Source organism: Bubalus bubalis, chromosome 20 (genome assembly GCF_019923935.1).
Source record: "Bubalus bubalis isolate 160015118507 breed Murrah chromosome 20, NDDB_SH_1, whole genome shotgun sequence".
NCBI lineage: Eukaryota > Metazoa > Chordata > Mammalia > Artiodactyla > Bovidae > Bubalus > Bubalus bubalis.
Window position 1 is genome coordinate 10,090,054 of NC_059176.1, and position 25,427 is coordinate 10,115,480.

The 25,427-nt window shown below is 50.0% G+C and overlaps 1 protein-coding gene across 3 annotated transcripts in view; it reads left to right on the plus strand.

Moving 5' to 3' along the window:
• The window catches only part of SYNE3 (spectrin repeat containing nuclear envelope family member 3), a 108,768-nt gene that overhangs the window by 19,014 nt on the left and 64,327 nt on the right, over positions 1–25,427 (plus strand). For all 3 annotated transcript variants that reach the window (XM_025271472.3, XM_025271470.3, XM_006065042.4), the window contains exon 2: positions 24,200–24,357. In XM_025271472.3, coding sequence (XP_025127257.3) covers positions 24,214–24,357 — 144 coding nt within the window. In that variant the 5' untranslated portion in view covers positions 24,200–24,213. The remainder of the gene's footprint in view (positions 1–24,199; positions 24,358–25,427) is intronic.

A 25,427-nucleotide genomic window follows, 5' to 3' on the forward strand; every position in this document is an offset into this window, starting at 1 on the left:
GCTGATGGACATCTAGATTTCTTCCATGTCTTGGCCACTGTAAATAGTTACAGTGTGATCTTTTTTCTCTTCAGACACAGCAGTAGTATTCATATCACGTTTCTCAGTGTAAATGGCCCAGAAAATTCAATGGGATGGATGTCACCAAATTCCCTTAACCATTTGCCTTTTGCTAGACAGTTAAATGACATCTTTTTTCCCCTCAATTTGCAGATTTGTATTTATCTAAAACACTTTAAATATTGCCTACTGCTTACCAACACTCTTTATCAATATAACTCAATCAGACCAATGATAAGTTCATACAATTATTACTCCCATTTCACAGATGGGAAAGTGAAGTCAGAAGACTCAAATCCGCCTCATTTTTCAGCAGCAGAGTTGGGTCTGAATCTGCTCGGCCAGTTGACTTTGAGTCTATGCTCCTGGCAGCTGTCAGGAAGAGTCCTGGGAGGGGCAGGCCTTTGTGACTGTGGCTGTGTGGGGGTGGAGGGGGATGTCCAGCCCAGTGACTCACCAGGAGCAAGCCCCACCCTGCCCGGCCCGGCCCAGCCCAGCCCAGCCCAGCTGGACCACCCCACATCACTCAGATTTGCTTAGTCCCTGGCCTTCCTTATTACAGGCCAGGCAGCTATGGCCATGTGACCACAAACTTTGTTTCTTCGTGGAAAACAGACCCCAAAAGGCCAGCTGCTGACACTGAAGAAAAAAAATGATGTCTTCTGGTCAGAAAAATGCCATTTTTGGGAGGGATAATACAAGAATAGATGAGGCCCTCCTTTGTGGCCTAAGGAGTACTGATCTTGCGCAAATGTTAAATCGGTGATAAATTGGCAAATGTTCTAGTTGAACTGAGAGAAACAACCAGAATGGGATGGAACCGTCCAGCAAAATGGCAACGGTTAAGGAAAGTTTGTGACATCCTCCTCAGGGAATATTCTGGGTCATTTACAAGGAGAAATGTTAATGATTAACACCAGGGGCTGGGTGTAGCCCTAGTCAGGGAACTTTGGGAAGCTGATGGGACCTGTAGATCTTGCCAGGAGAACAAACATAAGCACAAAATGCTGTGTGAAATTTTAGGGGCCCACGGAGCCGACATAGTCCAACTCAGGGGTCCCACCTGTTGTTGGGGGTGCATGCTTAGTCGCTCCGTTGTGTCTGACCCTTTGTGACCCCATGGACTGTAGCCTGGAAGGCTCCTCTGTCCATGGAATTTTCCCAACAAGAATTCTGGAGTGGGTTGCCATTTCCTTCTTCAGGGGATCTTCCGGACCCAGGAATCAAACCCATGTCTCCTGCATCTCCTGCATTGCAGGTGGAGTCTTTGTCACTGAGCCACTGGGGAAACCCGGGGTTGTTGGGAGAGCCAGGTTAAAATCTCTGGTCCACAGAGACATTCTGAATAGTAAATTTAGTGAGTGCTACTCACGGGATGTTTGGGAAGTGAGCTGGTAGATTTCAGAGGGTCACAGGCTGAGAAATGCTGTGTTGCAGAGATTGGGGGGGAGGTGGGGGCAGGAGGGAGACTTCGTGTGTTGAGAACACTCTGAACACTGTGCCCACCTTCTGGCTTGAGCTATCAGGTCACCCAAGGGTGCAGGATCTGGTTGGTTCTGTTCACCGCTCTGATTTTCAGCACCAACCACAGGATCTGGTGTAGAGCAGGTGTTCAAACCAGATTTGCCACTAAATGAATTGAGCATCTCCTGAGCTCTGGAGCAGAGAGCAGCCGGCCGGGTGTGGTTCTGGGTGAGACGAGATGGCCGCTTCCTTCTGCCTGCTCACTCGGGTCCTTTGAGGGCACAGCTTTCATCATCACCCACGCGTGGATGGAGCGAGAGACACAAAGGGGGATAAGCCAGAGAGAGCTGGGTTTCCCTCAGCCAGTTCCTGGAAGCCCAGGCCAGGCCCCTGCAGCCTGGCTGGTGTCCCTGTCTGATCTGATTCGTTTCGAGCCTACACTGAGAGGCCTGGTGTCACCAGGCCCATCGAAGCCCCCGCAAGCCAGGCATAGCTCTTGGCTTGTGCTCCGTCTCAGGCGTGCTCAGAGGGTCCAGCCTGGGCTTGGTGCCTCGTCGGTCTGATCCACTGGGGTTCACCCCCACCCCCTCCTCCGCCCCAGTTGAGTGTGGGATGGGCCATCCTGCTCTGACTCAAAGAGGAACCTCTACTTCTTTTGCCTTCCTGACTCACTTCCTCCTTTTGCGGGTCACTTTGCAGCATGGCACAGCCACCAGAGCCCCACAGGCCTGGGCTCACTCCCGCCTCAGTAGCTGTCTGGCCTGAGCCCGAGAGCCAGCCCCTCTGAGCCTCAGTTTCCCCATCTGTGAGGTTGCACGGTCGCCCCTTCCTTGGGGGTTGGTGGGTAATTGATGCACCACGTCTGCCCAGCGCCTGCCACTCAGCAGGTAGCCTTACACAGGGGAACTCTGGGTGACATCTTCCCCAACGCACAGGGGCTTCCTTTGTCATCCGAAGGTCAAGACTCGTGAGGACCTTGACACTCACCCAAGCGCAATCATAGGGTCACGGATGACCCGGGGTGGGGACGGGGGGGTGGGGAGCAGGCGGAACACTGGTCACCCACCAAACAGCACTGGCTGTGGTGAGCGACTGGGGGCTTTGCTGGGAGGGGCCGTGGGGACCGGCGTCGGGACAGACGCCCTGGGGGGGACAGCTGCCCCCCACCGCTCATCAGATGCCTGCACTTGCAGTCAGCTGCCAGCACGAAAAGATCCCTGGACCTGAACTCTGGTTTCTTTGTCGACGAGCAGGTTTCCAATAAAAACAATGCCTGGGGGTAAACGGCACTTCACGGGGTATTTCCCAGCAGGTGAGTGAAGGTGCCAGGTTGCTACGAGCCTTTTCAGGGCAACACTGTGTCCAGATAATTGGTCAAAGGCTGCCTTCTGTTCCTTGTGAGTTTGTCACTGGCCAGAGCCTGCCCCTCCCTTGCTTACAGACCCTCACCAGCTCCCTAGCGCCCACAGTAAAGTTGGTGCACCCCTTTGAATCCTGAGCTGTTCAGGCTCCCCCCACCTGCCTCTCTGACACAGTGTCCTTTTTTAAACATTACGTTTCTGTCTTTTTTTTTTTTTTTTTAAGGTTGGCTTTATTTATTTTAAATTTACTTCATTACTTTTGGCTGGGTTGGGTCTTCATTGCTGCATGGTCTTTTTCTAGTGGTGGTATATGGGTTTAACTACTCCTCAGCACGTGGAATCTTCCGGGATCAGGGATCGAAGCTGTGTCCCCTGCATTGGCAGGTGGATTCTTTTTTTTTTTTTTTTATGGATTTCACCATTTTTTTAAATTTATTTTTTTTATTGAAGGATAATTGCTTTACAGAATTTTGTTGTTTTCTGTAGCAGGCAGATTCTTAACCTCTTGACCACAAGGGAAGTCATGATTGTTTCTTTAAGAAATCATTTTATTGATATATATTTCAAAATATACAATTTAAATGGGTACATTTGAAGTGCACAATTTGATGCCTATTAGTATATTCACGGGAGAAGGCAATGGCACCCCACTCCAGTACTCTTGCCTGGAGAATCCCATGGATGGAGGAGCCTGGTGGGCTGCAGTCCATGGGGTCGCTAGGAGTCAGACACGACTGAGCAACTTCACTTTCACTTTTCACTTTCATGCATTGGAGAAGGAAATGGCAACCCACTCCAGTGTTCTTGCCTGGAGAATCCCAGGGACGGGGGAACCTGGTGGGCTGCCGTCTATTGGGTCACACAGAGTCGGACGCGACTGAAGCGACTTAGCAGCAGCCGCAGCAGTGACCCAGGTTCATTCTTTTGCATGTGGCCATCCATTTGTCCCAGCACCATTAATTAAAAAGACTCTTCTTTCCCCACTGAATTGTCTAGGTACACTTGTTGAAAATGAATTGTCTGTAAATACAAGAGCTGATTGTTACTTATCTGTGGGTTATTTTGAAGAAATATAATGTTTTCCTTCAGAGACCGGATGTTTTTATACCAAGATGCATCTTGGCCATAACTCTGCCACTGAGCTACAGCAAGATCTTGGGTGGGTCTCTGTCCTTCTCTAAGCCTCAGTTTCCCCATCTGTAAAATGGCACAGCTAGATAAGAGGATTCCCAAGAAGTGGTCCAGTTATTACATGATGAAATGCAGGGAGGTTTCCACAGTACTTTTCATTGGCTCCTGGAGGTGTCTATCGCTAGGCCTCTTGGGACAGTTTCAGGAACTTCCTATCCTGGTCTGACCTCATGGGAGCCAACCTTGCTTTTTCAAGAAAGTTAGTGTCAGGCTCACTGAGTAAACATCATTGTTATCCTTCTGCCTGCTGTCTGTGCTCCAGCCCTGGGTACACAGAGCAGGTGGGACACGGCCTCCGCCCTTGAGAGCAGCAGTCTAATGGAAAGACAAATATCAACAACAGTTGTGGAGGCGAGCTGGGTGTGCTGGTTGGCTGCAGGTGCAAGGAGGGGCAGGGGCGGATGGCGAAACTTGGTTTAGCGGATTGGGCCACAGGCCTGGCCCAAATGTGAACGCTGGCGGTGCTCTAGGCGGTATCTGGGAACAGTAGGGTGAACTGTATAGTGTATGTCACAGCCCTTTCATCCATCCAGCAGCAGCTGTTTCTTACCATAATCTAATGAGACCTAAGGCCCTGACCAGGCAGCTGCTGACCACTTGTCTCCAGGCAAGGCACTGTGGTTAAAGGGAAGGCTCTGGGTGGGGATGAGTAGACTGGGAGTTTGGGATGAACATGTATACGCTGCTTTTTTTTTTTTTTAAACAAAACAAAACAGAAAACCAACAAGGGCCTACTGTTTAGCACAGAGAACTCTGCTCAATATTCTCTAATAATCTAACTGGGAACAGAGTTTGAAAAATAATAGATACATGTATGTGTATAACTGAATCACTTTGCTGTATGCCTGAAACTAACACAACATTGTTAATCAACTATATTCCAATATAAAATAAAAACTTTTTTAAGAAAGATGGTGCGGGGAGGCTCCAAGCTGCTCAAGTTTCAATCCCGCTCTGGATGCTTTGGGGAAAGCATTTAACATCTCTGTGCTTGCAGGCGAATTCTTTACTGAGTCACAAGGGAAGCCCAAGAATACTGGAGTGGGTAGCCTATCCCTTCTCTAGAGCATCTTCCTGACCCAGGAATCAAACTGGGGTCTCCTGCTTTGCAGGCGGATTCTTTCCCAGCTGAGCTATAAGGGAAGCCCTTATCTACTATCAGTTCAGTTCAGTCACTCAGTTGTGTCTGACTCTTAGCTACCCCATGGACTGCAGCACGCCAGGCTTCCCTGTCCATCACCAGCTCCCGGAGCTTACTCAAACGCATGTCCATCAAGTTGGTGATGCCATCCCACCATCTTATCCTCTGTTTTCCCCTTCTTCTCCTGCCTTCAATCTTTCCCAGCATCAGGGTCTTTCCCAATGAGTCAGTTCTTCACATCAGGTGGCCAAAGTTTTCAAAGTATTGGAGCTTATCTACACTATGGGGCCTATAATAGTACCTTCCTGGTAGGCTATTTCTTTCTAAAACATTACATATTTTAGAACATGGCCTGGCACAAAGAGGCAGCTCTTGTTAAGGTCTCTGGTTATTACAGGTTGGAACTGTAGCTTGGAGCTTGGAACAGTGTAGCTTTGACTCTAGTATGCTAGGCCCACTTCATATTATAGCCCCTGGTTATTATGCGCTGTAACATGGTAACTTGGTACAATTAGCCTGCAGGTTGCCTGAGGATCATTATTATAGTTCTGTGCATTTGAATACAGCAGGGCTTCTTGGCAGCATATATTTCTCCTTCCTAACTGCTATTCTGTTAAAAAGAAAAAAAAGTCTGGAGGTGAATTGGATGTGTTCAAAACAACTTTTCAGTTTCAAGCTCCCACATCTCTGATGGCATGCAAATGAGTTCTTGTTCTTGCTTGACCAACAGGAAGGCTGGAGTTTGGGAGTTGGTGGGTGGTGGAGCCTGCACTGGGCCCAGGGCTCCCTAATCCCATCCTGGGGCCCACTCTGTCCCCAGCCGTGGCTTGAAGGAAGGCTCTGATAGGGGGTTAGCAGTCTGTGCTGATGTCCACCCTCCCCTCATCCCTGCCTTTCTCCAGTCTCCCTGAACCTGAAGCATGTGTGTATCAAGAACCAAATAAGGCTAGAGAGATACTCCTTCTGGCTCCACACTTCTTGTTTTTAATAAAAAAGAACAGAACTAGCAATTATCAATTTCCTACTAACAGCCAAAGGTGGTAAATATTAGTCTTGATATTTTCCAGATTTAAGTATCTGCTCATGTATACCTGTGAGCACTGACTCTGTGTGAGTGTCCATCTCAAGTGCCCTGATCAAGACAGCAGTGATCAAGATGATCAGGGGCCAGGCCCAGACACAGTTCACGTTCAAATGAGAACAGCTGCCTGAGAGTTCCATGGAAGTTGTTGATTTCCCTCCCTGATGCTAAGAGTCCCCATGGCAGCCGGAGACCCCATGGCAGCGGCATGAGTTGTTGAGTAGACACCCAGGTTCCTTTTGAACCAGGGACACACAGAAGCATGGAATTAGGGGCTCATGGAAGCACTTTTGGGATGCTCTGAGAGCTGCATGCACACGTGAAGGACTCTGTTTGTTTATCTATTTTTCCACACTCCTGGCTGTTGGTTTAGGAGTCAGCTGGCAGCGCCCTTGAAACTGGAGCAGGTTCTTGTTGGCTAGTGTCTCCCCATCACTCAGCTCCTTACTCCTTCAGCCTCCATCCAGCGGGCCCAGCGCTGGGCACACCAGTAGTCTTAAAGGAGGAGGTGCCTGGGAAGTGCTGAGCACAGTCTGGAGCTTAGGAAGTTGTCCTGAAGCAGGGATCCTCAACCCCTAGGCCATGGAGCAGTCCCTAGGCCATGGACCCGTACTGCTCCATGGCCTGTTAGGAACCGGCAGCACAGCAGGAAGTGAGTGGCAGGTGGGCTGGCAAGCTTCACCTCTGTTTAAGGTCGCTCACCAATCACACTCAGTACCGCCTGAGCTCCAACTCCTGTCAGATCAGAGGCGTTAGGTTCTCACAGGAGCTCAAACCCTACCGTGAACTGTGAGTGCAAGGAATCTAGGTGGAGAGCTCTTTGTAAGAATTACCCCCAAACCACCCCCGACTCAGGCCCGTGGAAAAACTCTCTTCCACGAGACTGATTTCTGGCACTAAAAAGTTTGGGAACCGCTGTCCTAAAGAACAAACACAAAAGGCAATCAGATGGTTCACCGTTTGGGAGTGCAAATTAAAACCACAATGTGATATCATCACGGCTGGTTTAAAAGGGCTAGGATGAAAAAGACTGACCATCGAGGGCTCTGTGGGAATGAGAACTCTCACACACTGCTGGTGGGAGTGAAGAGTGGTGTGGCCACTTTGGCAGATAGTGTGACAGTTCCTTATAAACATACACACGTACCTGCCATCAGACCCGTCACTCCGCTCCTAGGTATTTTTGCAACAGAAATGAAAGCGTATGTCTATACACATGTGTTCAGAGTAGCTTTATTTGTAAGAACAAAAACAGTCGATTGGCGAGTCTCTGCATGCTAAGGAATAGTACTTAGCAATGGAAAGGAATGGACCATTGATAGGAGGCAACAGCATGGATGAATCTCAAAGTAATTGTGCTGAGTTGAGGAAGCCAGACCCACACCCTCTGCCCCCCTCACTACATATATATATATATATATATATAATTTCATTTATGTAAAAATCTCCAGACAATGCAAGCTAACATCGAGTGACAGGAAGCACACCAGTGGTTGACTGGAGCAAGGTGTGGGCAGGAGGGAGGGGTGATTAGACGGATCAGGAAATTTTTGTGGTGCTGGGTGTTTGTTATCTTTGTTTGGGGTGGTGGTTTTAAAGGTATATATGTCAAAACTAAAAGATATATATGTTAAAAAAGTTGGCTTAAAACTGAACATTCAAAAAACTAAGATCATGGTATCTGGTCTCATCACTTCATGGCAAATAGGTGGGGAAACAATGGAAGCAGTGACAGACTTTATTTTCTTGAGCTCCAAAGTCCCTGAAGATGGTGCCTGCAGCCATGAAATTAAAAGATGCTTGCTCCTTGGAAGAAAAGCTATGACCTACCTAGACAGCATATTAAAAAGCAGAGACATTACTTTGCCGACAAAGGTCCATTTAGTCAAAGCTATGGTTTTTCCAGTAGTCATGTATGGATGTAAGAGCTGGACCATAAAGAAAGCTGAGCACTGAAGAATTGATGCTTTTGAACTGTAGTGTTGGAGAAGACTCTTGAGAGTCCCTTGGACTGCAAGGAGATCCAACCAGTCCATCCTAAAGGAAATCAGTCCTGAATATTCATTGGAAGGACTGATGTTGAAGCTGAAACTCCAATACTTTAGCCACCTGATGTGAAGAACTGACTCATTTGAAAAGACCCTAATGCTGGGAAAGATTGAAGGCAGGAGAAGGGGACAACAGAGAATGAGATGGTTGGACTCTCAGCGACTGAACTGATGTTAAAACTATCAAATTGTACAGTTGAAATGTGTTTGTTGTTGTTGTTGACTTGCTCAGCTATGTCTAACTCTTTGCAACCCCGTGGATTGCAGCACCCCAGGCTTCCCCGTCCATCACCATCTCCTGGAGCTTGCTCAAACTCATGTCATCCAAACTCATCGGTGATGCCATCCAATCATCTCATTCTCTGTTGTCCCCTTCTCCTCCTGCCTTCAGTCTCTCCCAGCATAAGGGTCTTTTCTAAGAGATAAGTTTCTTGTTCATCAGTTTTACTCCCAATTATTTTTAAACTGTTAAAAATAAAAGCCACCCATCTGCAATCAATCAGTAGGATGAATCCAACCCTGCCCTCCTTCAGAGAACTTGTTTGTGCCAATAGTTATGAACAGAAAGGGCTTCCCTGGTGGGTCAGGTGGTAAAGAGTCTTCCAGTAATGCAGGAGACCCAGGTTCAATCCCTGGGTCAGGAAGATCCCCTGAAGAAGGGAATGGCAACCCACTTAAGTATTCTTGCCTGGAGAATCCCATGGACAGAGGAGCCTAGCAGGCTACGGTTCATGGGGTCCCAAAGAGTTGGACACGACTGAGCGACTAACACTTTCACTTTATGAACAGTAAAGCATGAACAGTGAGGTCAAACTTCTGGGTCCAGTCCTGGATCCATGACTTGCCTCCCTAAACCCCGGTTTTCTCACTATGAAATGGAACTGATCATATTAGCTACCTCCTGGGGTTGTTGGGAGGGGAGCATGGGAGAATTTAGAGTGTTTAGTAAACAGGTTGTAATTGACAACATGCATAGGGTCCTGTGGGGACCCAATGGAAGGGGGAGGGAGCTGTTACTTTGCAGGGGAAGGAGGCGGGAAAGGTTTCTCCGTTTTACTTGTTATGAACTGAATCTTGAAAGAATAGTCATCTAGAAGGAGGTTTGTGTTGGGGAAGGGGAGGCTCACCAGGCAGAACTAAGCTGGGGAGGCATCACAAAGACTCGAAACTTCTAGAAGCTTCAGTAGTTGTGCTGCAGATGGAGCTTAGAGACCAGGAGCATCCTGGTGAGTTAGGGCTGTAATTTAGGTGGGAGCCTCATCCCTGAGGGTCCCCGAGGAGTGATGGCTTCATCCTCCAGGGCAGGGCTTCTCAGACTGGGATATGAAGAAGTTTTCTCCAGAGACTAAGAGTTCTCTGAGAAATTTTGAATTTTTTATGTAATAAAAGACAAAAATTAAAAGTCCTATTTTCATGCAATGCTTTTGAATTGAGAGACATTTTCACCTAATAGAATGTACTCATTTCTGAAGACCGTCTTGATAAGGGTGGTTCTGAAAGCATATTATTGTGCGGCCATAAAGGCAATGGCAACCCACTCCAGTACTCTTGCCTGGAAAATCCCATGGATGGAGGAGCTTGGTGGGCTGCAGTCCATGGGGTCGCTAGGAGTCAGACATGACTGAGTGACTTCCCTTTCACTTTTCACTTTCATGCATTGGAGAAGGAAATGGCAACCCACTCCAGTGTTCTTGCCTGGAGAATCCCAGGGACGGGGGAGCCTGGTGGGCTGCCGTCTATGGGGTCGCACAGAGTCAGACACGACTGAAGTGACTTAGCAGCAGCAATTTTCCTTTAAAATTTTTTTTCACAACTATATATTTTTTAATTGAAGTATACTTGATTTACAATGTTGCGTTAGCTTGTGCTATACAGCAAAACGATTCAGTTATATCAGTTCAATCACTCAGTTGTGACCAACTCTTCACCACCCCATGGACTGCAACATGCCAGGCTTCCCTGTCCATCACCAACTCCCAAAGTTTGCTCAAACTCATGTTCATCAAGTCAGTGATGCCAAACAACCATCTCATCCTCTGTTGTCCCCTTCTCCTCCTGCCCTCAATTTTTCCCAGCATCAGGGTCTTTTCCAATGAGTCAGTTCTTCACATCAGGTGGCCAGAGTATTAGAGCCTCAGCTTCAGCATCAGTCCTTCCAATGAATATTCGGGACAGATTTCCTTTAGGATGGACTGGTTTAATCTCCTTTCAGTCCAAAGGACTCTCAGGAGTCTTCTCCAACACCACAGTTCAAAAGCATCAATTATATACTTTTCGGTTATATCAGTTCGGTTCAGTTCAGTTCAGTCGCTCAGTTGTATCCGATTCTTTGCGACCCCATGAACCGCAGCACGCCAGGCCTCCCTGTCCATTACCAACCCCCTGAGTCCACCCAAACCCACATCCATTGAGTCTGTGATGCCATCCAACCATTTCATTCTCTGTTGTCCCCTTCTCCTCCTGCCCTCAGTTTTTCCCAGCATCAGGGCCTTTTCAAATGAGTCAGCTCTTCGCATCAGGTGGCCAAAGTATTGGAGTTTCAGCTTCAACATCAGTCCTTCCAGTGAACACTCAGGACTGATCTCCTTAAGATGGACTGGTTGGATCTCCTTGCAGGCCAAGGGACTCTCAAGAGTCTTCTCCAACACCACAGTTCAAAAGCATCCATTCTTCAGCGCTCAGCTTTCCTTATAGTCCAACTCTCACATCCATACATGACCACTGGAAAAACCATAGCCTTGACTAGACGGACCTTTGTTGGCAAAGTAATATCTCTGCTTTTTAACGTGCTGTCTAGGTTAGTCATAACTTTCCTTCCAAGGAGTAAGCGTCTTTTAACTTCATGGCTGCAGTCACCATCTGCAGTGATTTTGGAGCCCAGAAAAATAAAGTCAGCCACTGTGCCCATTGTTTCCCCATCTATTTGCCATGAAGTGATGGGACTGGATGCCATGATCTTCGTTTTCTGAATGTTGAGCTTTAAGCCAACTTCTTCACTCTCCTCTTTCACTTTCATCAAGAAGCTCTTGAGTTGTTCACTTTCTGCCATAAGGGTTAGGGTTTCGGTTATATACATTTTTAATATTCTTTTTCATTATGGTTTATCTCAGAATGTAGAATCTAGTTTCCTTTGCTACACAGTAAGGCCTTGTTGTTTATCCATTCTCCATATAATAGTTTGCATCTGCTAACTCCAAACTGCCTCCCCAACCCCACCCTCTTCCTTGGCAACTGTAAGTCTGTGTCTGTGAGTCTGTTTTTGTTTTGTAGATAGGTTCATTTGTGTCATTTTTTAGATTCCACATATAACAGATAACATATGATATTTGTTTTTCTCTGATTTACTTCACTTAGTATGATCATCTCTAGGTCCATGTTGCTGCAAATGGCATCATTTCATTCTTTTTTATGACTGAGTAATATCCTATGGCATATGTAGATTTAGATATAATATATACACCACATCTTCTCTATCCACATTCATTTATCTGTCACAGGACATTGAGGTCTGTTGATGTGTTATTCAGGTTTGAGGGCCACAGGAAGTGTGTGTGGTCATTGTGGTTGAACCCGCTCCCTTGGGCTGCTCTGGAGGGTAGGGCAAGTCTGAGGGGTTCAGGGGTGACTGTTGGAATCGCCCCTCCTGGGGGAAGTTTCCTTCCTGAGGAGAAGGTATGAGGCGCTGGGGGCTTGGCATGGGCTCTCGATTCCCAGGGCCAATAAGAGAGAGGCCTGGGGTGGCGGCGGGGTGGGGGTGGGGGTCTTAAGCATCTGTCACTGCCATGCTGTCACGGAGAACACTGCCCTGGGCCAGTGGGGAAGGAGGGGAGGGGAGGCGCAGGGACAAGGGGCCAAATCGCATCCTGGAAGCTCTCCACCCGCTTGGCCAGGTCTTCTCCAGGCAAGGGGCCTTGGAGGCTGGGGCAGTACCTGGGATGCGCCTTGACACGGGCCAGATGGAGCTCTCTCTCTAGGCCCTTGGAGAGTTCATCTACAGGGTACTCGGGAGTGCAGCTGGCGTTTTCACTGCCAAGGCCTGGGGTTGGGCCATGACCCACAGTGTGGCCAAAACTGACTCACCAAAACTGAAAAGCCAAACTGACCCAAAGCTCCTGTTTCCAAATCAGAGTCCGAATGGGCAGCGTTGATTGGCTGCCCATCCTCATGCCTGCGGTCTGCGACACTCAGGGTCCTTGCCAGGCCCAGACTAAGTCCCCTGATGCTCTGCCCACCCCCGCTCTGTGACCCGCAGCTGATGGCCAGTCCCTGCCTCCCCGTCCTCTGGTTGCCCTGCCATGCAGCCGGCAGCAGGTAGGATGCTCTCCAGGATCCCCGCAGGGAGCCCTCCGGTTCGCACCCTCTGATTGGCTGCCCTCCCGGCAGCTTGAGCCAATCACACCTGGCCTGAGGATCCGAAGCTCCACCCCTCGGAGACGCTGTTTTGCCCAGGGACGCTTTTCCTCTCTGGGCAGTCCAGCCTTCTGTCCCTTGTTCTCTCATGCTTGCCCTGCGCATTCTCTTCCCTCCCAGAGGTTCATATTTGACCATGCGTTGCCAGGTCAGCAGGCCACCATTTCTTGCTTAGAAATCCTAGGTCCTCCACACTGTGCCTTTTGATGGAGTGCTTGGGTTTTGTTAATTTCAGTGATTGGAAATACTGTTTTATAGTCAGCTGCCTGGGAAAGGAGGTGGGCCAGAGAACAGTGTTACCAAACACCATTTATCAGTGATGACAGAGCACTTGTCTTGAAAGCAGTCCCTTTGTGGGAACTCTTGGCCTGTCCCCTTTGTGGCTAGAATTGTAAAGTGGACCCCACAACCCTATTCCTAAATGACGTTTCTTGTTTTAACATTTACAAAGCCCTGGACGAGGATGGGTTGTGGAACCCTGCAGTCTGTGTGGCTTTGATCCATCCAGTCCCCAATCTCCCCAAGCCGGTGGTTACCTCTGATGGAATAAAGCCCAGCAATTGTTCCCAACTCTAGATTCAGCTACCTTGGAGGCTGGTTGTAAGTTTCAATAAGATGATGTGAGAATTCCTGGTCCAGTGACCCATTAAGATGTTGTGGAGAGTTCTGGCCCCTGATATTCATTTATTTATGGCTGCACTGGGTCTTTGTTGCTGCATGGGCTTTTCTCTAGTTGTGGCATGTGGGCTTCTTATTGTGGTGGCTCCTCTTATTTCAGAGCACGGGCTCTAGGGGCACAGGTTCGGTAGGTGTGGTTCACGGGCTTAGTTGCCCTCAGGCATGTGGAATCTTCCCCCACCAGGGATTGAACCCATGACCCCTGCACTGGCAGGCAGATTCCTAACCATTGAGCCACCAGGAAAGTCCCTCCAGCCCCTGCTTTTTACACACTCGCTCTCAGAATCACCTTCCACGAATTCCAGGTGAGAGAGAAGGGCCGAGGACCACCCTGGTGCTCTGAACGATGCTCTGAGCCCTGGCCTCTCTGCAATGTTGTCTGACAATAAGTAAACAAAAAAGAGGTCCCAGAATCCACTCGGAAGAGGCTCGGGGATTAAAACCAGCTGCCCGCTTGCTTCCTGAAATTCCATCTGCAAATGTGAGAGCAGTGGGAGTGAGTAGGGTGGAAACTGTGTGGCAGGACAGGAGTGAGTCACAGGAAAGGCGAGCGTGTCACAGGAAAGGGAGTGAGCCCCATGCCAGGGCTCTGGGTCAGTCTGTGGTGGGGCCCCTGCCAGGTTGGCGGAGGAGGCACACCGGGCTCTAACTGCTTCTAGGTCCTGCCATGGGAGCTGGGGTTTACTCAGGTCTGGATCCTGAAGCTTCTGTATTCTAGAGCTGAATGCCAGGGGGCAGCTGGATTGGCAGAGGGCCAGAGTGACTGGGCACTACAGGACTGGGGCTGCCCGGCAGTTCAGGCCTCAGTCTGTAATCTCCAGGTCTAGATTCTTAAGCTGAGAGGCCCAGATTTCCACACTGCAGTCTCCTTCCTGGAGCTCAGATGCTCGTAGAAGATGACCTCAGAGGTTCTGGGGGGTACAGGCAGGGGCATGGAAGCTAGATGGCACCATGGTGTTTAAGAACATAGGCTCTGGACTCAGCCATTCTGGGTTCCAGTCCTGCCCTCAATATTTAACACGCATCTGGCTTTGGGCATCGTTCTTAGTATCACTGATCCTCAGACTCAGATGGTAAAGAATCTGCCTGCAATGCAGGTGACCTGGGTTTGATCCCTGGGTTGGTGAAGGAAGTGGCAACCCACTCCAGTATTCTTACCTGGAAAATATTAATACCATGGACAGAGGAGCCTCGTGGGCTGCAGTCCATGAGGTCACAAAGAATCAGCCACGACTGAGCAAGTAACAATTTCCTTATAAAGTTGGGCTAAGTGTCTCACTGGTCTTTGTAGGAGAAATGAATGAATAACTGTCAGGCCTTTATCATAGACCCAGGCACGTACAGAATGCAAGACACATGTGGGCTGTTACAATTATTATTGTTAATCTAGGATCCACCACTTTCTGGCAGGCTATTTGCTTTACTGAGTCTCAGTTTCCAGCTTTATAAAATGGTACTAATAATGTCAGCCAAATAATAGTCAACCAGTAATTCACTCTGGGAACCTGACTTTGCCCCTCTCTTCGCTAGGAGGGGTCTGGTGTCATGCTGTAGGAGCATTCATTATGGGGGTTTGGCTAGGTTTTAGGCAGGATTCTTAGAGCGTCTGGATCACTGAAGGGCACGCAAGTTCCCTTTTGTCTCCTGGTGACTTCTCAGCTCCTTTACCTGCATGTCATCAGGTCCCTCTGGTTTGCAGCTGGACTCAGAATGGATTCACCTTGCCTAGTTGGACTCTGCTCAATCAGAGTCACCATCCTTCCCAGGACAGTTCTGCCAGCTGCCCTGACATGCAGTGGAGTTGGACTTGGTTTTAGAAGCAGGATGGTTTAGTGAGATGAGATGAGCAGGGGCTTTAGAATCCAACAGAACAAGGTTCAAAGCTCAGTGCTGTCCCGATGGGCCTGTGCCCTGGACTGGTCACTCCAGCCTCAGTGTTCTTATCTAGGGTTGTGCCCACTGAGTGCCTGGTCCTGAGGAGGTGCCCGACAACTACCCTCAGATCCTAAGAGAAAGGTGCTGTGGATGGGGGAGGCAGGGAAGGAGCTCTCCCCCAGTGTTCAGTCGCTAAGTCATGTCCAACTCTTTGTGACCCCCCTGGACTGCAGCACGCCAGGATTGCTTGTCCTTCACTGTCTCCAGAGTTTGCTCAAAGTCATGTCCATTGAGTTGGTGATGCCATCCAACCATCTCATCCTCTGTAGTCCCCTTCTGCCTTCAGTCTTTCCCAGCATCAGGGTCTTTTGCAATGAGTCGACTCTTTGCATCAGGTGGCCAAAGTATTGGAGTTTCAGCTTTAGCATCAGTCCTTCCAATGAATATTCAGTACTGATTTCCTTTAGGATGGACTGGTTTGATCTCCTTGCTGTCAAGCGACTCTCAAGTCTTCTCCAGCACCACAGTTCGAAAGCATCAACTGTTTATGCTCAGTCTTCTTTATGGTCCAGCTCTCATATCTGTACATGACTACTGGAAAAACCAGAGCTTTGACTATATAGCTCTTCCTAGGTTCCCCCGCTAATCAGCCGAAGCTCTCAGTCCCAGAGGAGGCCCTGCTGCTCAACCTCTGCTGCCTCCTGCATGACCTACCCAGGAGGACCGAACGAATGACTTGTAGACAAGTGCTTAGCACAACGTAGGCCTTTCTTCATTACAGAAATGGCAGCATCCTTCTCTTCCCAGGTTGGCTTTTTAATTTTCAAGTCCGCATCACGTTTTCCAGCACCCTCTACCCACCACACACTTCTTTAGCATTTCTGCCTCCTCATTCAGCCCGAGCCTTTCCTGAGACTCTAACTAAGCTCTCCCCTTTGACATGATGGCCCAGGCCTGGAGCTCAGATTCTGGTATCGTCTTGGCCTCCTTTGAAGGACAGCCTTACAGTCCATTCCTGGGGGAGCTGTGTCCTTTGCCACACGTAGGGGTCTTGTCCACCTCCTGTGGATGCACTCATCTCACAAGCTGGTGCCTTTGACCCGGGATCCATCTAGGCACATGCCGTGCCTTGAGTCTGCTCCTCTGCTCCATCGTCTGCACCACACTGCCTTGTCTGTCATCAAGGAAGAAAGATCATTTCTCTTCCGGCTGCCGTTTGTGATAACCACACGGGATGCTGAAAACCAAGGCTGCTTCCTTTCCAAGCGTCTCCTCTGGCAGACCAGCGCCAGTCTGAACCAGAAGGGGCCTGCATCCTGTCTCTTGTTGCTCGGGGACAGCCCAGAGGCACACCCGGAGCCCTACTGCCTTGCTGCCTGCAGCCACACCCCAGGGCTGGACTGCGGCCCAAGAAGGGACTTGGAAATGGAAACAGCTTTTTAAAGAATGCCTGAGTACATTTTTTTTTTTTTTGGCAAAATGTTTGAAAAATGCATAGTTCCTTTTTTTTTTTTTTTTTAATCCTGTGTCCATTCAACCAATCCAAGAAGGACAAAGTCACGGGAGGTGAGAACTCTCCCCTTGCTCCCAGAGGCCTTCCCGCATCGTCCTCAGCCTCCTGTGGCTGCTTGACTCAGCACCTTGACTCTGCCTGACCCCATCCGCCCCCGCCTGAGAGTGCCTCCGCCGACCCCATCGGCAAGGGCTTCCATTCTGCACCTACCCTGGCCAAGGTGACTCACCTGAACCTCAGAATCAGTCTTGTCACGCCCGCCTGGTGTGTGTTGGCTCCCGATTGCCCCCAGGGGCCAGCCTGGATGTGGCTCTGAGCTGGCTCTTGCCCCCCACACCCCTTCCTCCCCCTAATCCTCATGCTCCAGCCTCCCCATCCCACAGGGTGTCCAGAGTCTTCCCAGTATCCCAGACTGCAATGCCTCCCACTCAGCCTGCACTCCCCTCCTCTCAAAGCTCACTGTGGTCCCCTCACTGGACACAGAACCCTCTGGGCTAGAGCACCACCTGGTTCATCCAAATCCTCGGGACCCATCAGCTGTAGAGATGCACAGATGCATTCGTCTATGCCCACTCACCTGCATCCTACCCCACACCCAGCCTTGGGATGGTGTGAGAGCTGCTGTCTGGATGCACCTTCCTAAGGAAGGAACACCCTCCACCTGACTCAGAGGAATTGGTGGTTAAAAAGAACTGCTTCCAAGGATGGAGTGTGTTCCAGACCCTGGGTGGGAGGTTTTTTCATTCATCACATCTAGGTGTTGTTCCCTTGCTATGGTCGGAATATTTATGTCCCTCCCAACCCCTCGCTGGAATCCTAACCCTCAATATGATGGTGTTAGGAGTTAGGGCATCTGGGAGATAATTAGAACATGAGGGTGGAGCCCTCGTGGATGGGATTAGTGCCCTTTTAAAGAGTCCCCGCAGGGCTCCCTGACTTTCCTCCACATGAAGATATGATAAGTCTTGGACCAGAAAGAGGACCCTCCCAACCAAGCTGGAGCCCTGATCTCTGGCTTCTAGCCTCCAGAACTGTGAAACATACATTTCTGCTGTTTATAAGCCACCCAGTCTGTGATATTTTATTATAGCAGCACAAACAGACTCAGACACTCCATTTCCAAATCAGGAGGTGGGGACTCAGAGAAGTTAAGTGACCGAGCAGAGGTCACACAGCTCCAGAAGGGTGGGGCCAAGACCACCAGGACCAGTGATAGGTCCTTCTGACCTCAAACATCTGTCCAATCCCAGGACACGTGCCTGTGGGTGGCTTAACCAGCTAACTATGCCTGCTGGCCGCTGTGGCTCCTGCATCTAAAACTGTGGTTGGCAAACTAGCCCATGGGCCATATTTGGCTGATGGTCTGTTTTGGTGTGGTGAACGTGAAATGGACTTCTTTTTCTTTTTTTTTGCTGCCCTGGGTCTTCACTGTGGCACGTGGGCTTCAGTAGTTGCAGTGTGTGGACTTAGTTGCCCCATGGCATGTGGGATCTTAGTTCCCTGACCAGGGATCGAACCCATATCCCCTGCATTGGAAGGTGGATTCTTAACCACTGGACCACCAGGGAAGTCCCAAGAGTCTTACATTTTTTAGGGGCTGTAAAATCAAAGAAGAATATGTAGCAGAGACTGTATGTGGCCTGCAGAGTCTAAAGATATTTACTACCTGATTCTTTACGAAAGAAGCATGCCCCCCATCTCTGCCGCCGCTGCCCCGATATAAAAGGTGGACATGCATGGGTGCTAAGTCGCTTCAGTTGTATCCGACTCTGCGACCCTTGGACTGTAGCCCGCCAGGCTCCTCTGTCTATGGGATTCTCCAGGCAAGAATACTGGAGTGGGTTGCCATGCCTTCTTCCAGGGCATCTTCCTGACCCAGGGACCGAACCTGTGTCTCCTGCATTGCAGGCGGATTCTTTACTGCTGAACCAGCAGGAAAGCCCAATATAAAAGGTCCCTAGGACCATCTCCTTCGGAGCTTACATGTAGCCCTAGGAGTTTAAGGCAGGCCTTGCAGTTTATCTTGGCTTGCCTTAGAGGGGCCAAATGCTGGAAGGGGTGCTGGCTGAGGAGGGGCTCCGTGGTTGGAGAGGGGAGCCAGAGCCCAGAGCAGGCTGACAGTCTGAGAGTGGAAGCTGGTCCCTAGACCCAGCTCAGGGCTGGACTTGGCATGGCTCATGGAGACCTTAGTAATATGGACCCTTCCAACCCACAACCTCAGAGACCCTTTGTTCAGTACTCACGGTGTGCAGATGGGGACACTGAGGCCCAGAGTCAGACGTACGTGCTCAGGGTCAGTGTGCAGATTCCAAGCCCAGGGCTCTGTCTCCTACCTTCCCCGCCTCATTTTGGAAGCCTTCTCGCCCTGCGCAGCCGAGGTCTATGGGCCATTTCCTTGGCTTCTTTGCTCCTTCAGTCGACATTAGTGAAGGGCTGGTAACTCGGTTCACTAGCACTGGGGTGCAGAGGTGGAGAGGCGGCAAGGGAGGAGGCGGCCTGCCCAGAAAGTGTAACTGGCGACCACGGATGCTCTGGGGCCCCGCGTCGGAAGGCAAGGCTCTGGGGAGGGGCCTGCTTCTAGCAGAGGGAGCAGCCATCACAGTCTTGGTGTTGGCTGTGTCAGAGAGGAGTGAAGAGCCGCAAATTTGCCCTGGGGTTGCTGTGAGGTGACACAGTAGGAAGCAAGGCTGGAAACAGGATCAGGCTCAGGGCTTGGGGGTCAGTCAGAAGACCACGCCAGACTGTATCTTGTAAACAGGGCGTGGGTCAGCTGACGTGGTGTTTCGGGAAGCCCCCTCTGGTTCCCACCAGGAGGGATGGGGGCTCGGCAGAACCTTATTGGAGTCTATTGAGGTCACAGAGGGAAGTCCATGACCTTCCTGGTGAGGGAGGTCTTCTTGGTCCATGAACCAATTGTGAGTGGGTTTTTCTGTAGCTGCACATTTACTTTTCAAGTTTAAGATTTTATTTTTAATTTATTTTAAAAAAAAAACAATAATTTCGGGGCTTCCCTGGTGTTCCAGTGGCTAAGACTCCATGCTCCCAAAGCAGGGGGCCCAGGTGTGTTCCCTAGTCAGGGAACAAGATCCCACATGCCGCAAGTAAGACCCAGCAGAGCCAAATAAATAATTAATAAAAAATAATTTGAAATAATTAAGTATTTTTGGCCACTCTGGGTCTTCGTTGCTTTGCTCGGGCTTTCTCTAGTTGCTCCGAGAGGGGGCTACTCTTCATTGCGATGCGAGGGCTTCTCATGGCGGTGGGTTCCCTTGTTGCAGCTCGCGGGCTCTAGGCACATGGGTTTCAGTAGCTGTGGTTCACGGGCTTAGTTGCTCCGAGGCATGTGGAATCTAACCAGACCAGGGTTTGAACCTGTGTCCCCTGCATTGACAGTCAGATTCTTAGCCACTGTGCCACCAGGGAAGTCCAACCTTAAACTTTTAAATTTCCATAGGGAAACAGGCTGTCCTTCCTGTCGGCCGTGAGAAGGCTTGCAGTAGTATTCTTACCCAAGTCCAGGGACTGATAGAAGGCAACAGATTGAACTGCTGCTGACCTCTGACTGAGGCAGTTTCTTCAACTGCACAGGAGGCCAAGCCCACTCTGCTAATAGCCTGGCTATACTTTGTCACATATATTTTTATGTTGCATTGCGATCATTATAGATATCTCGAAATGTAGTTTATGCCCATCACTATTTCAAAAGCCTGGTAGTTATTAGGCCCATTGTTAGTAGATCTTGTGATTTAGTGTGTTGATAAGATTGTGTGTGTGTGATGAATTTGATTTTTAGTATTTTTTTTATTTTTAGTATTTTATAATAATTATTTTTTTCTTTGTGAATTCTGTTTATTTATTTAATTTCTTTATTATTTTGGCTGCACTACTCAGCTTGAGGGATCTTAGTTCCCCAACCAGAGATTGAACCCAGGCCCTCAACAGTGAAAGCGTGAAGTCCTAACCGCTGGACTGCCAGGAAATTCCTGCTTTTTAGTATTTTGTTGACTACGTTTTAATATGATTGGTTTCCTTGTAATTCTAGCTTTTAGTCTCAGCATTTAAAGCCTTCATTATGAGAAGGGGTGCACAGTAACAGTCCATCCCTCTCCTCTCAAATCCTCCACCTGGCTGCAGCCCTTACACATGTTCAAATGTAGCTTTTCTTCTGGAAACTTCCTGGGGCAGGGATGGTGCCCACTTATTTGCTCCCGAGGTTGTAGCATCAAGCCTAGCCAGGGGCATGTGCTTAATTCCTGTGTGTTTCATTGACCTGGAATGAAGTGGTTTGGCAGAACTGGCCAACAGACCCTGGTCTCTTGAACTCTGCCTGCAACTTCACCAAGCTTACCATTAGTGGTCCCCCATCCGAGGTTAGAAGCCCGCCTCTGAGACTGATTCGTGGGTCTGGGGCCCCTCTGCTCCCTGCCCCACCCTGCTGGACCCCTAGTGTTCTATGCGACGTGTTTCCGGGTCTCCAAACCACCACGCCTCCCAGGCCCCAGGCATTTCCAACTGGAAGAAGGAGTCTCCAAAACCACAGTGCCTTGTGGTGCTTAGAGCTTCCCCGTGCCTTGTCATCCGAAACTCTGGGAGCTTGCTTCTGCTCCTCCCGTTCATCGCTTTGTAAACACATAAAAGCTGAGCTTTTGGAAGCCAGTCAAGTCACACATCAGACAAGAGATTAAGGCCACAATGAACCAATTCAAACGCCTGCACATTCTAATGTACTTTTCAAAGGAAGCTTTCAGAGGCAGGGGGTGGCTGCGGGGAACATATTAAGTTGTTAGAAAAACATCAAAACAGCTCTGAAGAGGAAACAACAGGTTGGGAGACTGAGCTCTGGGAGCCCAGGTCCCAGAGGGAAGCCCACCCTGGGTCCCCCACTGCCTTCCCCTTGTCCAGCGTGCATCTTGCCATCTGATGGCAGAGCTCCCAGTGCAGGGCCGGGGTGGGGCAGGATGCCCAGATTCCCAGTTAACCCCTGTTGAACAACCGACTGATGATTGAGAAACAACAAACAATTCAGCCAATGTTAAGGAATTTCTTTTTTTTTTTCATTTTAATGATTGCCCTTTCTGGAAAATTCACAAAGTGCCTGAGAAGAAAAATAAGGAAACAGAAAAGTTTCCAACTGTGATTCCACCAACCAGACAATGGTCCTTAACCACATGGCCTCCACGGGAGCAAAGAGGTTTGAGGTCACGTGGGATGTGGCTTCTGCCAATTGCCCACACCCCTCTCTCCAGTTCATCACGTGGACATTGTTTTTTGTCTGTTTGAGCTGCATTGTGAGGCTGTGGGTATCTTAGTTCCCTGACCAGTGATCAATCCCGTGCCCCCCGCGGTGGAAGCGTGGTGTCCTAACCACTGGACCACCAGGGAATGGGCTTTGTAATGATGAGACTTAACCAGCCTTTTCTAGGCATAATCTTTTGTGGTTTTGGTCTTTTTGTTTGTTGTTATTTTTTACTTTTTTAGCCACGCCATGCAGCATGTGGGATTTTAGTTCTGAAACCAGGGATCAAACCCACGCTCCCTGCAGTGGAAGCAAGGACCACCAGGGAAGTCCCTTTGTTTTTATTAGCTGTAGACCCAGGGCTCAGTCGTGCCTGACTCTTTGCAATGGACTATAGCCCGACAGGCACCTCTGTCCATGGGATAACCCAGGCGAGGATACTGGAGTGGGTTGCCATTTCCTCCTCCAGGGGAACTTCCCGACCCAGGGATTGAACCCACATCTCCTGTGTCTCCTGCATTGGGAGGCGAGTTTCTTACCACTAGTGCCACCTGGGAAGCCCTTTGAGCCAGGGTTGCTAAAGATAAATTTTGTTGCATTTTTTTTTTATATTATCATTAGAGCCTAAGCACTCTCCATCACAAATTCATTTCAAGCTTACTTTTTGTTGGCTGCATAATATTCTGAAGTACAAGTATGTGATACTTCCCTTAATTATTCCTATTGCTGGGCATCTGGGTTGTTCCTAGTTTTGTCTGGCCATTTTAACAAATACTGTGGTTGGCGTGGGGCGCATGACAGTTTATACCAAGGCAGGGCTGTTTCAACATTGATGGAGGCTTTACTCTGTGCAAGGCATTGTGGGAGAGTGGAGGATAAGCTAGACACAATCCTTTCACCTGAGATGCAGATATAAATAACTAATCCGAAGTGGGTTATAGTTGCCATAAGCAGACAACTAGAACTGAAACACAGAAGAGTTTTTCCTGGGCTTAATGGGATTTTAAGAAAATTACAGGAGAAAAATGTGAAACTTTGTATCCACAACTAGAAGGTAAGAGAGGAGGGGGCAGGATGGCAAAGGGATTGGTTTAGCCGGGATGACCTCTGCCCGGGGGCGGGTGTCCCCCAAGGCAATGGGTCTCAGCTCAAAGGCAAAGTCAGTGGATTGTCAGTGGCTGCCAGGTGTAGGTTGTGTATGCTGTTTTGTGCTCAGTCAACTGAGCCTGAGTCGTGCCTGACTCTTTGTGACCCCATGGACTGTAGCCCGCCAGGCTTCTCTGTCCATGGGATTTTCCAGGGAAGCATACTGGAGTGGGTTGCCATGCCCTTCTCCAGGGGATCTTCCCGACCCAGTGATGGAACCTTCATCTCCTGAGTCTCCTGCATTGGCAGGCAGATTCTTTACCACTGAGCCCCCTGGGGAAACCCCAGGTGGTATGTAGGTCAGTGAAAGTGCTTAGCCAGTATCTGCCTGGGACCCAGGTTGGTGAAGCAGTAGAAGTAACAAGACACTAGGCTCGCAGGGGGTCCCTGGCCTGAGATGCTCATTCCAGCTGAGGTTTAGGGGCTGGCGCAGCCTGGCCGATGCCAAAAAGTTGTGTTTTTTTAGTTTGAGGGTTTTGATCCACTCCGATCAAGATTCAGTATCTGTCACAGACATCTCAGCCTGTGCATGTTTTAGGACCGGCTTTTGAAAGGGTTTCAAACCAAAGAGAAGAGAGTGGCTCCTGAGTCCCACGGTAGCGTCAGAGGGGCGCAGGGAAGCTAGGACAAAGAGTCTTTGCCGACCCAACACCCTGGGCCCGCTCTCCCTGCCCGCCCCCCCCACCCCGAGAGGCCAGACCTGTTTTTCCTTCTCGGACCATTTCGTGTCCTGTGGCTCTTTGACAAACACAGTTGCCTCTGGCTGTGTCACCAGTGTCAAGCATCAGAGCATCAGGAAGGGGTTGGGGGTTGGGGGTTGGGGTTTGGGGGTCTAGGCCCACCCCCAGGGTCAGCCTCCCTTATCCTTGCCCACCGCCCATCAGCCAACCGGGGCCTCTCCACAGTACCCCCTTTCCCACTGCCTCCCTGTCCCCCCCACCCCACCCCCAAGCACTCTCAGCTGTCTGTCTGATCTCACGGGGTCCTGTCTTCAGCCCCTGCAGGTGCCATGACTCAGCAGCCCCAGGAGGGCTTCGACAGGAGCGTGGAGGACGCCCGCCAGTGGATGAGGGCCGTGCAGGAGCGGCTGCAGATCAATGACAACACCCAGGGGCCCCGCACGGCGCTGGAGGCCAGGCTGCGGGAGACTGAGGTATGCGGAGGCCGTGGCCTCGATAACCCTGCGGCCTTGACCTTGTCCCTCCGTCTCAGGCCTCAGGTTACTCCCCAACTGTTGCATGGCAGAAGTAGACAGACCAGTGTTTCTCAAACTCAGCTGTCTTGGAGTCTCTGGGGTTTAAGTGCAGGTTCTCAGCCAGGAGGTGGACGTGACATTTCTGACACGCTCCTGCTGTGGGGTCCTAGGATCACGCTTTCATTGTAAGGCTCCAGAGGCTACTCTCTGGCTCGCCTGTCCTTCCAGGAGGCCCCATGCAGCCAGGTGGTCTCTGCCCCTAGCTGGCCCCGGCCCTGCTTCCCACCCCGTCTTTGCTTCCCTGTGCCTGAGGTCCCTGCCGCGGCTCTTCTTGGGCTGGAGTCTGGCTCTACCCACCACCTGGCACAAGGCAGAGATTGGGAAGGACAGGGTTGAAGGGAGGGGGCAAGCCTGGTGGGGAGAGGAGTTAGCAGCCAAAGTCCCTTCCCTTGTCAGTCTCGGCCTTTGTCACCATTATCACTGTCACCGATCGTCGTTTATCAATGGGTGCCTCTGCCAGGTCAGTGGGGGAAGGGCGGTGACGTTCATTCAGCTGCTGCTAAGTGCTCGAGCCTGTGCTGTCAGCTTCCCAGAGCCCTGAGATTGTGATGCCGTGTCCCCACTTTTCAATAATGAAATGGATCCCTAGACACAGCGATGGGCCAGAATGCAAGGAATTGCTCTTGTCAGGGCTTGAACCCAGGGCTGAGTTCAGAGCATCACTGACCATCTCCATGTAGGAGCCTGGACCAGTGGAATGGAGGCAGCACACCCTATGCTTGGGTTTATGGCCTCACAGGGACAGGTATACATGTAGTCTAGCAGCCATACAAGTATGGAAGAGGTACGTCCCTAACACGGGTTCATGATACTGTTCTCCTCCTCTGCAACCTTCCATGGCTCCCCATTGCCCACCAGAGAAAAGCCAGCTCCACCTGACATCAAAGGTCCTCCACCATCTACCTACACGACCCTATTCTTTAGGCTTGGCTTCCCCTGCCAGCCCACCTCCTGGGCACCCATCCCCT